The sequence below is a fragment of the Poecilia mexicana genome, unplaced genomic scaffold (assembly GCF_051168715.1).
Source record: "Poecilia mexicana isolate PSO_F unplaced genomic scaffold, ASM5116871v1 scaffold_13, whole genome shotgun sequence".
Taxonomy (NCBI): Eukaryota; Metazoa; Chordata; class Actinopteri; order Cyprinodontiformes; family Poeciliidae; genus Poecilia; species Poecilia mexicana.
The window spans coordinates 32,631,058-32,646,177 of NW_028263382.1; the positions used below are offsets into that span (position 1 = coordinate 32,631,058).

Here is a 15,120-nt window from a genome sequence, read left to right on the forward strand (position 1 = left end):
TTATTATTATTATTATGCTCTTCTTTGTTACGTTTTGCGTCATACAGTTTGAAGAACAAAAGATACAACAAAGAGAAAAACAGAAGAAAATAAACACGACCTGAGGCGGTGATTTTTAACTTGTTGCAACTCTCTCTTTCGCCCAAAGAGGGCACAACACCCTCTGTCAGTTCAATAAACGTTTTAGGGGGGCGCTGAGGGTGTGGACCTATCTCATTTTACCCAGAGATAACCACAGGCTGTATTAGTAATAACTTCTTTTCTGACTGCATTACAACCCAATTAGCTGCAATTGTCAGGTAGGTCTATCTTATTATATCAGTTTAAAAGTACTTCAGCAATAAAAAAGTCTCAAAAGACTTTTGAGACATCAGTCAATTCAGCGTCACGTTAGAGAGAAACAGCCCAAGGCGTCGGACTAGTTGGTTAGCTTGCTAGCAAAAACCTGCTTTCGTCTCATTTTCTCAAGCTTCCTGATTATATAACAAAGCCGTGGCACTGTTTCTGTTCAATATGGAGCAATAGAATAGTTCCGTCGTGTTTTACAGAGATCAACCGACTAGCCTTTAGCTTTTTCCCATGGGTGTTAGCTTGATAGCAGAGCGGCTAGTGCAGATACTTTTAAGTTGGAAACGGTGACAGCATATTGCTTGAGTGTTATTTACAGATTTACCAACTAATTCACACACAAATTCAGTCCCAAATGATAGTCTTAGAATGCTTTTTAAACGATATAGAGCAGCATTACCTGTCAGGAGGGTTTGTATTAACACAGCAGCTAAACATAGCTTGTTACCTGTTACATTATTACTCCGTGATTAAAATGATTCAACATTTTCATCCGTATCAGTGGTCACTTCCTACTTGATTGTAACCCTGTCCACACTTTCTATTTGTATTTCTACTCCTACATATTTTTTTTTACTATAATCACAAGAATAAATTAAAAGTTAAGACAGAAAAAGTTCCTTCACCGTAGTTTTCTGATAGTATCCTTAATGTTTAGAAATGTATTCACTTTTACAACTTTCACTGAAAACAACACGAGAAATCAGCATACATGTGTTCACCTTAATGTCCAATACGTGCTGCCATAGTTCCAACCAGCTCTACATGGAGAAGTGCCTCTATATGGATTTTTATTGACTTCAACCTGTTTTTGTGTGTGTTTTTATTCATGTATGGGTGTCCACCTTAAAAGAAACAACTGTAGTGTTATTCTACTAAAAGCAACAGCAAAGTTTTTTTTTCTTTAGTCCTATGCTAAATTAAATTTAGCAACTGTCAGGCATTTTCTGGTGGTTATATTTGGATAAAAAAAATAGCTGATTCCAGTTTTTAACTATTTTGGTTTGTTTCTAGAGAAGCAAATAAAAATGCTACAGCTTCTTTGGAACAGTCTGCCAGAATAGGCCCTGTATTGCACTAGGAAAATAGGGTGGTGAGATTGCGGTAATCTATATTGAGATGATTATTCCAGTTTGAACAGACTCACCCTTTTTTCACTTTGCTGTTTCATGTTTATCAACCCCTCCTGTGAGCTTTTACATCTAGGATGCTTTTATCTGAAATGGCGTTGTGGGTAAATATGGATGGTGAGAGAGCATCTGATCCAAATAGCTGCACAGAGAACAAAAGCAATGCACTTGGAAAATCACAGTGTTCCTAATATTGAAGTTCAAGGATTCATTTGCAGGTTTTATACTTTGCTAACTAAGGATCATCTGGTTACTTGACTAATCTGTCAAGATTTTTTTTAGTCAGTTACTTTAACTTATCTCTGCTTCATTTGAGGATCTTTAAATCTTCACAGTTTTATGCCGTCTTCTCAGATCTGCAACCTGTACAGTCATTTTCACCTGATGCCACCACATTTTCACAAACATTTCTAAAATAAATGTGAAAGTGGAAAACACTTACTATTTTTTTGACCCTGTGCTATTCAAGATCTAAAATGTCAAAGTGAAGGCTAAAATAAATTGATTGTTTGACAAACTACAGTTTAAAGCTTCTTTTACCTTTTTTCTGTTTGTGAAAAAACAAACAAAACAAGTGATTTCAGTTTTTTTGTGTCCAACTGTATGTCCCCTTAGAATGGGTAAACATGGAAACTACGAAAAGACCGAAGCCAAATTGACTTATTTCACACTAAACAGTGTGTTTAGTGTGTTTTTCTTTTTTGGGTTTTCAAAAAAGAAAATGCTTCACATATGTGATATTTTGTTTTAAAAGGATAACAATCTACTCAAACTACTCAAACAATCCGGTTTGAGTAGTCTGGTAATTTAGATTTTTGAAAATACCTTTGTAAAGTGGCACACCATGTCTCTGCAAAATTCACTGAAACTACGACACAAACAGAGATCATGAATACCAATTTTCATTGATGTATTTTAGATATTAACTCATTCACATATTTCTAATGCATTTATGTCACAAATAAAATTTTCTGTTGACATTTTTTATTGTCAGCTATGTCGACGAATCGTTGCACTCCTGTATTGTAACAATGGATGGTTAAACATTGCTCTGTACCAAAAAAGCTGGTTAATATTACTCTGCATTCGTGTTTTCTTTCTTTTACAATTTTGAAGTTAAGTGCATCAAAATGAAACGCTACACACAGAATTCACCAAATCACTTTTACCCTTCTTGTCTCTCTTTTTCTAGAGTTCCCTAAGTGCTGCCCACCATTTCTGAAAGAGTCCCAGATGAGGGACTAATGCTTGCCGGCACTCGCCTGAACTCCTCAGGTCGCCTAGCTTTGTAATCTCAGTTTTTCTACCTGAAAGGAAGCAGAAGAAGAAGAAGAGTCCACCAAGCAGAATGGATGATATCTTTACACAGTGCCGGGAAGGCAACGCAGTAGCAGTTCGCTTGTGGCTGGACAACACAGAGAACGACCTCAATCAGGGGTGAGTTAGTATAAAATGAAACACTAAAAATGAAATATATCAAATTCACTTAAGATTCTTAACTTTTTCTACAATTTATTGCTTAGATTAAATATGCAGAATATTTCTAACATTAAATTAGATGCTAATGGTCTAAATATCTTCTTTTTCTTTTTGTTTTTTGGATGAGTCATGTCACAACAGATGTATGTAATCTAGATCAGAATCTGAAAGAAGCATTCAGAGTTTTCCACATTCTTGAGGTGGATCTGTGATGCTGGCTCACAGCCCGCCTTTCCAGTCCCAACGGAGACTCTGGCCTTAAACTCAACTCATTTCCTTACTGCTCCGTGTTTATGCCCAAACACACCAAAATAACTCACAAGCTTGGTTTTAGACAGGAAGCAAGCCGTTTTACAGTAAGCATTTATATATAGAGAGTTGAGCTGAATTCACATTGATGGGTTCAGCAGAATACAGGAAACAATTCTTGGTCATGACAATCATTCATATCTTTAGAAAAATAAAAACTAAATGAAAGAAATGAAAGAAACTGTAATATGAGTAATATGGATATGTTCTTTCCTTTATCAAGTATTAATTATTTAAATGTGCTCAGTATGAACTCTATTGTTCCTCGTGTTTCTTTCTGGTTTAATCCACCAACTATTATTAAAATCATCAATTATTCTGATGATTAATTGATTAATCATATAAAAATTGGAACATACTAAAGAGTCTTTATTTAACCATTTAAGCCTATTTTTAATGTGAAATCTTAAAAATCATTTAAATGTTGCAAATAAACAAATTTATTATCTTTTCTAAATAAAAAAAGACATTCTATAACCTGAAATGTAATAACGTTTCTATTTCTAGTGGAGGCTTCATAATTCGTAGCAAAGGAAACGTAGCAAAGCAACCTCACCTGATGAATTTTTGCAAAAATATATATGTTCTCTCTTTCTTCTTTCTTGTTATTTGCCTTTCTGTCTCTTTTAAAGCAGTCTGAGTGAAGTGAGCCTGTGTCAACATGCCTTCCTATTTGTGACCGGCCCATTAGCTAATTACATGTCAAGTTCCCTTTTCCGACCACCATGCCTTCTTCATTTGAGGAAACAAATTTTATGCTTTTCAGAAGTTTAACTTTATTTTGACATCCCTGTTTCCGTTTTTAGTAAAAACTGACTGTAAGCAGTTCCATCCGGACTGTAGCTGTAACACCGTGTTTCCTCCAAGATGACGGTGTGTTTAATCTGATGCAGATCCCAGGCAAAGAGTCGTCGTGGAATGCTGAATCTCCTTACAAGGAGTAAAATACGGGCCTCGAGGAAACCGTTTACCTCCTCCTCCTCCCAGTGGGGGGTTGGAGGAGATTGTTGTGGTTGACAGGCCTGGGAGAAAAGACTATTTTTCTGTTTGTGTATGAAGCCAAATCCTGAACATTTTTTTAAAAGTTCCGGTATTTCTCTCCCACAGATCAAAGATGGTTTCCCAGAAAACTGGACACTATCCATCTTTGAAATTGCATTAAAATCACTTTGAATTCTAGGAATACTTTGGTAGAGAGTTGCAGCATCTTGTAAACCTCTGTACATTTTGGAAGCAGTAACAAGCCACATGCACAGCTATACTGACAGAGTAAATCTGTCTGGTTTTAGTCGGGAGAGAAAAACATTGAGAAAAAAAATGCAAGAAGACTGTAGGTATTTGTGTTCCTTTTTCTTTGGGTGACAGAAATAGTGCAGAAGAGCATGACGGAAAAGGGAAGACATAGGGGAATAAATTATAAAAAATCATTTTTGACCGATCCAGCAGTGTCTGGGTTTAATCTGTCAAACAGAAGAGCAGCAAATGGAAACTGTAGACTGTTTTTCTATCAGGTATGTTTTATAGGATAATATAATGATAACATGCTTCTAGATTAACTTTGTCCACTTTAGTTGTACATTCACATCTTAAGATAAGAAAAAAGGCTGTTTTAAACCAAAGTCATTAAACATATTCTAAGCAGGATCAAAACTTGGTAAGGAGCTGCCTGCAACTAACGATTATTTTAGTTGATTATTCTATCAATCAGATTTTTAAGAAAGCCGCATTCTGCAGATTTTTCATCTAACTATTTCCACCTTTTTTATGCAATGTTAGTTACATTGTTGATGCAAATAAACTGTTATTTTCAGAAAATATTTCAGTTCAATATGTTGTTTTTTTCTCATATGTTATAAAACATACAACTATGATTAAGTCATAGCCAAACTGTTTACAACGAAAATATAAAATCAGATCATATCAAAATACTTGTTAGTGATTGTGGCTTTTGATATATTGATAGAATTTTTATTTGTCTTTAGCTGAGGCCTGTCATGCGATCTGGCAGCGGTGACGGTGCTGAGACAGACAGAGTGCAGACAGGGGCTCTTCCTCTGGCTCTTCAGTCTGCCAGGCTGAGCCGTGTTAGCAGGTGGAAATGCTTGAAATAAATGGCTGCAGTTAGGACGCGGTGGGGGCCGAGGCGGGGGAGACCCTGGCACTCCACTGCTTCTGGATTTAGCAGATAAAGTCAGCTTTATGGGTAAATCCGTTCTATATGGGAAACCCGAGGGCTGAGCTGGACTTAGATGTGACCATAAAAGTCACAACTTTCTAAGCTGTTGTCTATATTTGCTTTGGCTGGGTGAGATTTTAGAAAGCTTTGTGAAAGTCAGTCTGTTCTTGAACTTATTTCAAAATGCGAGGACCAAACAGCAATAAAATATTAGAACCCAAACAATAACAATAGTTTCTCATTTTACCCCATGTAGAAATCCACTTATGTTACCAGATAGGTGATTTACTGCCAGTCGTCTCCTTCTGTTCCCAGTTCAATTGATTTGTTCTGTATCTAATCGTTATTTTTATACCACCCTATTAAACATTGTGATTGCAAATGAGAACATTGAGCAAATGTTGGAAAGACATTAATGGATTATTTTAATTAAAAACTGACAGCCTGAGTTTTATCGACCGTTAATCTTCTGAGTCTTTTATTCACTTCTAGAGTCTTTAGATAACATGCCACTGTTTTCAGAAGCTTCAGGTATATTTTTAGAAAATAAAACCTGATAAGTAAATAATATATATATTAAAAAAAACATTTCTAAATGCTTCTATGCAGATTTGAATCTTTTGAAAATGTTTGAGTTGTGTTCAATTTCTGCTCCTTGTATTTGTAATGTTGCCTTATAACAGCCTTGTAGCCAATTAACTAAATCAATGGTCACAGTTTGACTGATTTAAAATGCCATTGCCCTCATATTATTGTTGATTGGTCCTCCTTTAGTTTGTTTGAGATGACTGGCTTCTTTTTTTTGTTTTGAATGGAAATATTTCCAGAGCCATTTTATCTCTTTTCTTTAAGCAAATGAAAAAGTGTAGCAGTGTTCTTTCAGTCAGCTGACTGACAGAGTGCATGATTACACCCCATTTTTTTATTATTTATTCACCAGTGAACCATAAAACAACCTCAGTTTAAATTGCTGCCATCTAGTAGTGTAGGATTTGTAACTAGTCTCAATTAATCACATTTTAATCAAACAATATATCGACAAAATAAGCAGCATTTTCAGTTCAAAAACCCTTTTTATTGCTGAATTATTGAATAGACAGACATATGAGCTCAACAATGACACTTTTAACGCAATAAAATTGGTGCGATTAATTGATTGAAATTAACGCATTAAAGTCCTGGCCCTGATCTCATTACATTGTGTAGCGTGTTTTGTACAAACCGCTTTAGAAAAACACAACCATTAACTTCACCACTCTACCTCCTGACCCCTGGTAGACCGGGTCGTGGGGCAGAAACCTAATAAAACCTTAGACCTCAGTCTGTGGGGAGTATTTTTCACGAGCAAAATCTAATGAGTCTTCTGGATTTGGCCATTTGATCTGAGAGGAAATTGCCCTCTGAGTGGACCTGGTGTAATTGCAGTGAGTTGCACAGATAGCGGTCTGTTGGGGGACTGAGGGTCTCTGTGGGTCTCTTGAGGCTCGGCTCTGCAGGATGTTTGAATTCAACTAGAACTGATGCTTGGGGTGGGGGGCGAAAGATTCACATTCCTACAGCTCTCACATCCTTTTATTATGCTGACTGCCTACTTAAGGCTTTAAGATATGTGCATACATTTATGAACAGGAGCATTGTACTGTGTTTTTGGTTCCCAAGCTGCAGCAGGAAAGTATGCTGAGAGTCAAAGTTTTGATCTGTGCTCTTTAGTAAAAAAAAAAAAAAAAGTCAGTGGATGTGGGAGAGAGGGTAAATTAACGTAGGGAGGACACTTCATAAGAAAGGAGGACGTGACAGAGAGACCAGAGGAAATAAGGAATTACAAACTTCCACTTGGCAGCTTGAGCTGCTTTTAGCATCACTGATGCAGGAAGTCTAATCAGGTCTTAAAATGTCTCATTTAAGATAACATATAACTTTATAAACATTTAGAGTAGCTTTTTCTGATTGATACTCAATCACCGTGTCTCCTACTCTCTGTCTTTATCTGTTTGTCACTGGGGCGACTGTATCATATCAAGGCCTTTGTCCTTGGTGCTTTGTAGCCTGTTTCTGTGTGACAAGCAGGAATGATGAGTTCCACAGTTCTTATCCATGTTTTCTTCTGTCTTATATCAGCTGGGATACTTTTATAGAGATAAAGTATGAAAAAATTACAAAAATAACATAAGTTGTGAAGGTTCTATGTTGTATTATTTCTATCAACAAAAGGCTTTACCAAAAAAACAAGTTCTAGAGCTTAGTCAGGGTGTCTGCAAATCTTCAAGTCTTAAATTCATGACAAAATGATCTAAGTTGGTTTAAATATGTTAATCACAGCTCTTTTAAATTTTGTTGTAGCAGAGCAACTTAGTCTTGTATATCCTACTCTACATTCTGTGGATTGAGGCAGTTAAGGCTAGTGCTAACAAGCTGCTCATATACCCTTGCTAGCTAGCTAGCTTTTTTGCATCTATGATAGGTAAGTGCAGATTTATCACCCGTTCGTTTTCACTATTGGCTCACTTGCCAACCTGCACGATGCTACGTTCATTTTGCTCAGAGGTTTTGAGGATTTTAAACGTGGTAAAAACCTATTGATTAATTTTATGTTATGTATACAGCTGAGAAGGTTTTGAGAAGGAGTAGAACATGGAACCAAATGAGGATAGAAAACCAAAGATGGAGATATGATGACAAATAGGGAAAAAATGAAAATGAACTCGAACATCTTCAGCTAAAGTAAGAATGTAACAAGATTTTTGGGTTGATCTCACAAGGACTACCACATATTCCTCAATAGTTTTCCATACTTAATATAAGAAAAACATTCAGTTACAGTATTTCTGTTGTGATACAGATCTTAGATTTAAAGAGCTTTTAAGACCATTATGATTTAAATCTGAGTTGGTGAAACCTGTATAAGCCATACTGCTATGCCTTGTAAAGCTGTGTGTTTTAAGTCTATACCAGCCTATATCAGACATCAAGAGACTGAAATGTTTGCACATTCAAGATGGAGCTCCTCTCTTGACTCTTGTATTGACCCAGTTTACACTTGGCTCAATAATGGCTCCCTTTTTCCCCACGCTTCCATTAGGACCAGATTTGTGGAGTTCACCACTAACAGCTATCCCCTCTGTGGAGTTATTTCAGCCGTTTGTCCGTCTGTCGTTGCAGAGACGACCATGGTTTCAGTCCCCTCCACTGGGCATGCAGGGAAGGACGCTCAAACGTGGTGGATATGCTCATCATGAGAGGAGCGCGCATCAACGTCATGAACCGTGGAGACGACACACCCCTGCACCTGGCCGCCAGTCATGGACATCGGGACATCGTGGGGAAGGTGGGGGTTCATGTAAACACAAAGAGATACTGTTATGATTACATATCTGGTCAAACATTTCTGAAAATGGTCAAATTCTCTTTAGCACCGAGATTTAAAAGGCTTAGTGAACACAATTAGTCATACCCTGAAGTCTGGCTGAATTTGATGTAAAAACTAGACGCATAATGCTTGTTAGTCAAGCATTATGACTAACAAGAGTTTCTCAAAAACAAACCTGAGATGAAGCACTGTCTGAGCAAGTCTTGCTCCTTCAACCCAGGATATTGTGAAATCCTAAATGATGTAATCTGAACAAGTCATAAATTCAGTGGCGCTTGTCTCTTCTTGTGCCACATCCATCAACAGCTGAAACCACAGCAGTGTAGTTGAAGAACTTATTACCACATTGTGTAGATAGAACAAGCATGTTTTATTTACACAAACTATAAGGCCATAGTTTTCATCTGGTTCTAGAGGACACTGGTAAACTACTGCTAAGGTGGCACAGTTGGTAAAATAATCCAGATTATAATGCACTTTAGTGAAAAATCTTCACATTTAGTTTAGGAACTTTTATTAAAACTTCTCTATGGCCTGACAATATAATATGAGACAGATAATTTGTGAATATCTTTTTGGTTTATGATACAAGTGGCATCATTCAAGGCGTCTCCTTTTAAAATAGCTGCTTAGCATCCCAAGAGTTTAATATTAGATGTGTTTCAATACTGTTGGTATGTGTCCATGGGCAAAATAAACCAACCTTCCCTGTCTTTTTCTTTTCCTTGGCACCCTACAGGTTCATGTTTGTATAAAGCCCAAACATGATCTGAGTTGCCTGCCTTCAGATATAATCTGTTGTTTCTTCTTCTTTTAGCTGATCCAGTGCAAAGCAGACACCAATGCAGTCAACGAGCATGGCAACACGCCACTGCATTATGCCTGCTTCTGGGGACAAAACCAAGTGGCTGATGTAGGTGCTCCCCCTAGTGGTGCTGAATCAAAATGGCTTTAAAATGATTCCATAATTTTTTTTTTTTCCTCAGGATCTTGTGAATAGCGGCGCTCTGGTGAGCATCTGTAACAAATATGGAGAAACGCCTATGGATAAAGCGAAACCTGAGCTGCGGGAACTCCTCAGAGGTGATGACACTTGTTGGATTGTCACAAGTTTTAAAAAGATACTTTTTTTTCTCTTTTTTTTAGATTTCTTGGTTTAACTTGACATTTCTGGTTCTGCTCCTTCCAGAAAAGGCAGAGAAAATGGGGCAGAGCCTAGCTAAAATACCCTTCAAGGACTCGTTCTGGAAAGGCACCACCCGAACCCGACCGCGTGAGTCCCAAGAACACACAACCCAGTTATTAGCTGACCAGCTTCCTCCGCCGTGTAAATTGGCAAAAGTGCTGAATGAAGGCAGACGTGTTCCACTTCAGCCTCCATCTTCCTTTTTTTTTTTTTTAGTTCCCTGTGGCTTTTTTTTCCCTTCCTTCATTTTAACTCTAGTGATTTTTTTTGTCTTTGCTTTCACTTCTGTAAACATTTTTTTTTCCTCATCTTGTGTTTTTAGGCAACGGTACTTTAAACAAGCTGGCGGGGATCGACCACAGACAGCTTTCCCTCACTGAAAAAAGAAATGAAAACCATTCTGGAGAGGTGTTTCACATCATTGTGTATTTTACTCCCGCTTTATTTACGTCTCACTCCGCCAATAACGACATTTAAACCCACATGTTTCTCTCTGTTTGTTTCTCGTGCCTAGCTGTGGCAGGGGCGTTGGCAAGGTAACGAAATCGCTGTTAAGGTGCTAAAAATTCGCGACTGGACTCCGAGGAAGAGCAGAGACTTTAATGAGGAATATCCCAAACTCAGGTTTCTATTGAGTTAAAAAATGTTCGACTTCTGTCATTTCTTCTCTGTGCTCACTCATGTGTCCGTTTTCATTTTCGAAGAAATATTGATGTGAAAATGTTTGTCCGTTCATCCCATGTCTGTCTCCTTTCACCCCGACCCACCCTGGCTTCACCCAGGATTTTTTCCCACCCAAACGTCCTGCCTATGTTGGGAGCATGTCCGTCTCCTCCCGCCCCTCACCCCATCATCATTACACACTGGATGCCTTGTGGCTCCCTCTACAAAGTCCTCCATGAAGGCACCAGTGAGTATTTCCACTCTGATTGGGTTACATATATTTAGTCACTCTACAGTGGCTCGCATTTCCACTATGAACTTTATTTACAACCACTCACTTGAACACACGTTGAAGGGACAGAGCGGTATAAAGTTGTGCATCTTTTGGAAGTAGTCGGAAAAAGATCCATATTAATGTCAGGTTTTATCAACAAGGCAGTTCAAAGTGCTTTATACCATAAAAACACAATACAGTCACCTTTTATGAAACATTACATTTTGTCAAATGCTATCATCAAAATCATCAAGCAAATATGTTGATCAATATTCCAGTTATTATGACTCAAAAGGCAACTTTAAACAGGTGCGTTTTTAGTGGTGGTTTAGTTTAGAAGAACTACTTTTCTGTTTGAAAAGTAGTTTTCTGTTAATCAATGCCGCTAAACACATAGATTTTTCTCTTGATCTTGCTGTGACTTTAGTCCTTTAATCCTGGAAATGTTCTCTAGGTGATAGAAGGCCGACTTTGTTACTGCCTTTATGTGTCTGAAGGTTCAGGTCTGAGTCCATCACTGCACTAGTTTCTAACTATAATAAGCAGTAATTATCCTTCACCATTATGAGGTATTTGGTCTGTCACATAAAATCTCTTGCAACCTGAAAAAAAGGTAAATGTTTTAGGCGGTAGGGATACTTTTTGCAAAGCACTGTAAGTCATTTGCAGGAGTTTTGCATCTGTTTTCGTTGTCATTATGTTGTCGTCCCTTTTGTTTTCCTGTCATTCTGCTACTTGACTAAAGACAGAGACAGAGTCCAAAACTTTAATTTGTCGTTCCTCCTCCTGCTGCCAGGCTTCGTGGTGGACCAGATGCAGGCAGTCAAGTTTGCTCTGGACATTGCATCCGGAATGGCCTTCTTACACACACTGGAGCCCATGATCCCTCGTCATCATCTCAACAGCAAGAGTATCATGGTGAGTAGCGCGGAAATGATTCACCTTAGCGATTATTAAAGTAATCATCAACTAATTTAGTAATCAGTTGATCTTTGACTGGCTTAATTACTGGTCTGCGTGTGTTGTTACATCAGCAAATAGCATATTTTAGAGTCTGTACTCCAAAACTTTACAAAAAAATAAACATTTTGCATTTAAAATGAAATTCCTTTTTTGTCCATCAGTATGTTCACTCAGAACTCCTCAAGCAGCAGTGTTAGCTTCACCTAATTCAAATTCTGTCAGTAAAAATCCTATTAAAGCAACTTTTGCTATCTAATTATTGATAGGTTAATAGAAATATCAATAATCCTTTGCTATAAATGATCAAGCTCAATCAAATATTTATTTTATTATTTAATATTATTTTAAAAATTTAATCATTTGTTAATTTGCATTTTCATATAAACGTCTAATATTGCATAAATCTGCAGAATGTGTCGATTTTATTTTATTTTCTCCCTATCGGATTAATTGACAGAATATCCCACAGAATAATCTATGACTGAAATAATCATAAGCATCAGCCCTAATGGTAATAATAATGTTTTTCTATCAAAGGTTTATCCTCTTGTTTGTTACAGCATCCGATCAGAGATATTCAGTTATTTTTCTTCCGTTTTCTTGCAGATAGATGAAGACTTGACGGCAAGGATCAGCATGGCCGATGTCAAGTTCTCCTTCCAGTGTCCCGGCAGGATGTATTCGCCTGCATGGGTCGCCCCTGAGGGTAGGCATCACTTCTAACGAGACCAATCCAAACCAACAGCTGAAGCCACACCAGATCAGGGGGAAACGATGGACGCAGGAAACTACACTCTAACTCAGAGCCTAATGTCATCTGGAGCTGATTTCCCCGTTCAGATACAGAGAAATATGAGCAGCTTGCAAATATAAAGCTATTAGAGAACAGTGACAACAAGCAGGGCATGTTTACAGCAGACATGGAAACTCTTAACTGCAGCCCGTGAAAATGCATTGTATCATACCAACTACGGTGGCCCTGAAGTGCAAATCTTTAAACACAACTACACATTGAAAAATACAACATTAACTAAGCACAACTACAGATTAAGAAAACACCACAGTTATATTTTGATTTACAAATGCAAAAATCTCAAATGCCTTCTTGACTTTTATGTATATCCTAATATATTCAGTTTAATGTCCATTATTAGTAAATGAAATATAATGAGTTAACTTTTACTGTTTTTGTTTTCTTTGTGGTTGCCAGCCCTGCAGAAGAAGCCCGAGGAGATTAACCGTCGTTCTGCTGACATGTGGAGCTTCGCCATCCTGCTGTGGGAGCTGGTGACCAGAGAAGTTCCATTCGCTGATTTGTCCAACATGGAGATCGGCATGAAGGTCAGCAGCAGTCAGAACTCGACAGTTTTTTTTAATTATTATTGATTAATGCAACATAAACGCCTTTTATTTTTTGTTAAACCACAGATCGCCTTGGAAGGTTTGAGGCCCACCATCCCTCCTGGCATCTCTCCACACATTTGCAAACTCATGAAGATCTGCATGAACGAAGACCCGGCTAAAAGGCCCAAATTTGACATGATTGTGCCAATTTTGGAAAAAATGCAGGACAAGTAAAAAAAAAAACAAAAAAAACTGCTACCGCTCTCCTTTGTCAAACAGTTTCAGTCCCTGGATAACCTTAAAACCGGATGAGACTCTGAGTCTAGAAACGGTGTTTTGGTGCTTACCAGTATTGCCTTAAACTCTTACCGCTACACTCCTCTCCACTGTAGCCCTCTGCGTTTTGAGATGACTGGAGCAGCAATCCCTTCTTTTGTATTTTTTTTTCAGTGTAATAATTGTTATGTTACTGTGTTTGCCTCGCATGTCTATGCATCTTCTAAACTGTAATCATGCGGATCGAGTCCAATCTTTTCCTCGTCACAAAATAACCTGTGGAGATCAGCATGGTGATCCGTCAGACGGGTGGATTTAAAGGCTTTCTTTTATCACCATTGTAAATGCTTCTGATTAAAGAAATAACAGATTAACCTAAAACATGTCTTGTGGGGGGAGAAGTTGAATGTCGGTTGTTTTTACGGTGGCAAGAAACTATATGCAATGAACAAGCATGCCAAATATCAGAGGTTAGTACTGAAACATTTCAGCTGGTTGAACCTAAAAGGCTGTGTTTCAGTGTTGGCAGTGTGGGGCGTTCAAGAACGCCCCACACTGCCAACCTCTGTCGGGCGTTGCTTCTTGATGACAAACGGTTTAAAGCTCAGCTGACAAACCTCTTTGCCAACACTGGGAAAAGATGTTTAATAATGAATCCCAGGATCATTTTTTAAGTTATGAGATCAGCTTTTAACTCAATTGTTTGTGTTGGGTTTAAATTTTATTATATTCATGTAATCTCAGTACCTATCCCCCAATTTTATCTGATTTTTATCTGAAAAGTTAAGCAAAAAGCAGTCAGCCAATGTCAACATGCCAACAGCTTATTTCAAGTGTTTTTTTTGTTGTTTTTTTTTAATACAGAAATATTTTTACTCTCCTAAAATGCCAACATTTGCTGTGTTTGTGACGCCATTTGTTGGCGTCAAAAACACTAGCATTTTTCTGACTGTCTTTAGGAAGTATTGCTACCACAGGGACGTTAAAGGGCAGAGTTTATGTCTTTCAAAGTGGAATTACTGAGACTTTTAGGTGTTTACCTGTTTCTCTGATTTTCCTAAAGTCATGGGTTGTTGCCTTCACGTGTATCGTTTCCGTGCCTCTACCTGCTTGCTTGCTTGTGCCGAATCACGTGGTTGAAGCCAAAATCAAAGAACGAGTAAGACAAATGTATTTATATATAAGTATATTAAAAATGAGCTGTATCAACAAATGGAATGTGTCATTTATGATTGCATTATGTTGCAATCATAATTATGCATTATGTTTTTGTGACAGAGCACAAAAACATAATGCAGATTATGTGTGCTAGAAATGTATAATCCATCTCACAATGCCTTTTTCTATTAAGTGCTTTAGAAGAGTGGAAATTTTCAGTCGCTCCATAATTAGATTTAATAATTACCTAACATGAAGTAAAAAGTGTAATAAACTACACAGCCAACTTGAGGTTTATTTTTTTTACTTGCATTTGACTACACCTAGATATCTACAGGATTCCAACACATTTTTTCCCATATTCACTTTCAATGCTTGAATTTTGTCAGCCTTTTTGCCCATTTTATAACTGAGAATTTAAAAATAAAAACGTCAGTGTTTTTGTGG

General features: G+C 37.6%; 1 protein-coding gene across 1 annotated transcript; it reads left to right on the forward strand.

Annotated features, from left to right (window-relative positions):
* The first annotated feature begins 188 nt into the window (after nucleotides 1-188).
* On the forward strand, nucleotides 189-14,728 carry LOC106905085 (scaffold protein ILK). Its single transcript, XM_014969684.2, has 13 exons — nucleotides 189-299; nucleotides 2,671-2,915; nucleotides 8,602-8,767; nucleotides 9,627-9,722; nucleotides 9,796-9,892; nucleotides 9,999-10,082; nucleotides 10,318-10,403; nucleotides 10,510-10,619; nucleotides 10,778-10,905; nucleotides 11,729-11,850; nucleotides 12,502-12,601; nucleotides 13,106-13,236; nucleotides 13,324-14,728. The coding sequence occupies exons 2-13, from the start codon at nucleotides 2,827-2,829 to the stop codon at nucleotides 13,471-13,473; spliced, it is 1,359 nt and encodes a 452-aa protein (XP_014825170.1). The 5' UTR covers nucleotides 189-299; nucleotides 2,671-2,826; the 3' UTR covers nucleotides 13,474-14,728.
* Nucleotides 14,729-15,120: the final 392 nt, after the last annotated feature.

What these genes read in the sequence shown, in the direction of transcription:
- LOC106905085 (XM_014969684.2), top strand. Translation starts at nt 2,827, where the DNA reads ATGGATGATATCTTTACACAGTGCCGGGAAGGCAACGCAGTAGCAGTT. An exon ending in GAGGAATATCCCAAACTCAG is followed by an intron (nt 10,620 to 10,777) that starts GTTTCTATTGAG and finishes GGCTTCACCCAG; the next exon opens with GATTTTTTCCCACCCAAACG. An exon ending in TGCATGGGTCGCCCCTGAGG is followed by an intron (nt 12,602 to 13,105) that starts GTAGGCATCACT and finishes TGTGGTTGCCAG; the next exon opens with CCCTGCAGAAGAAGCCCGAG.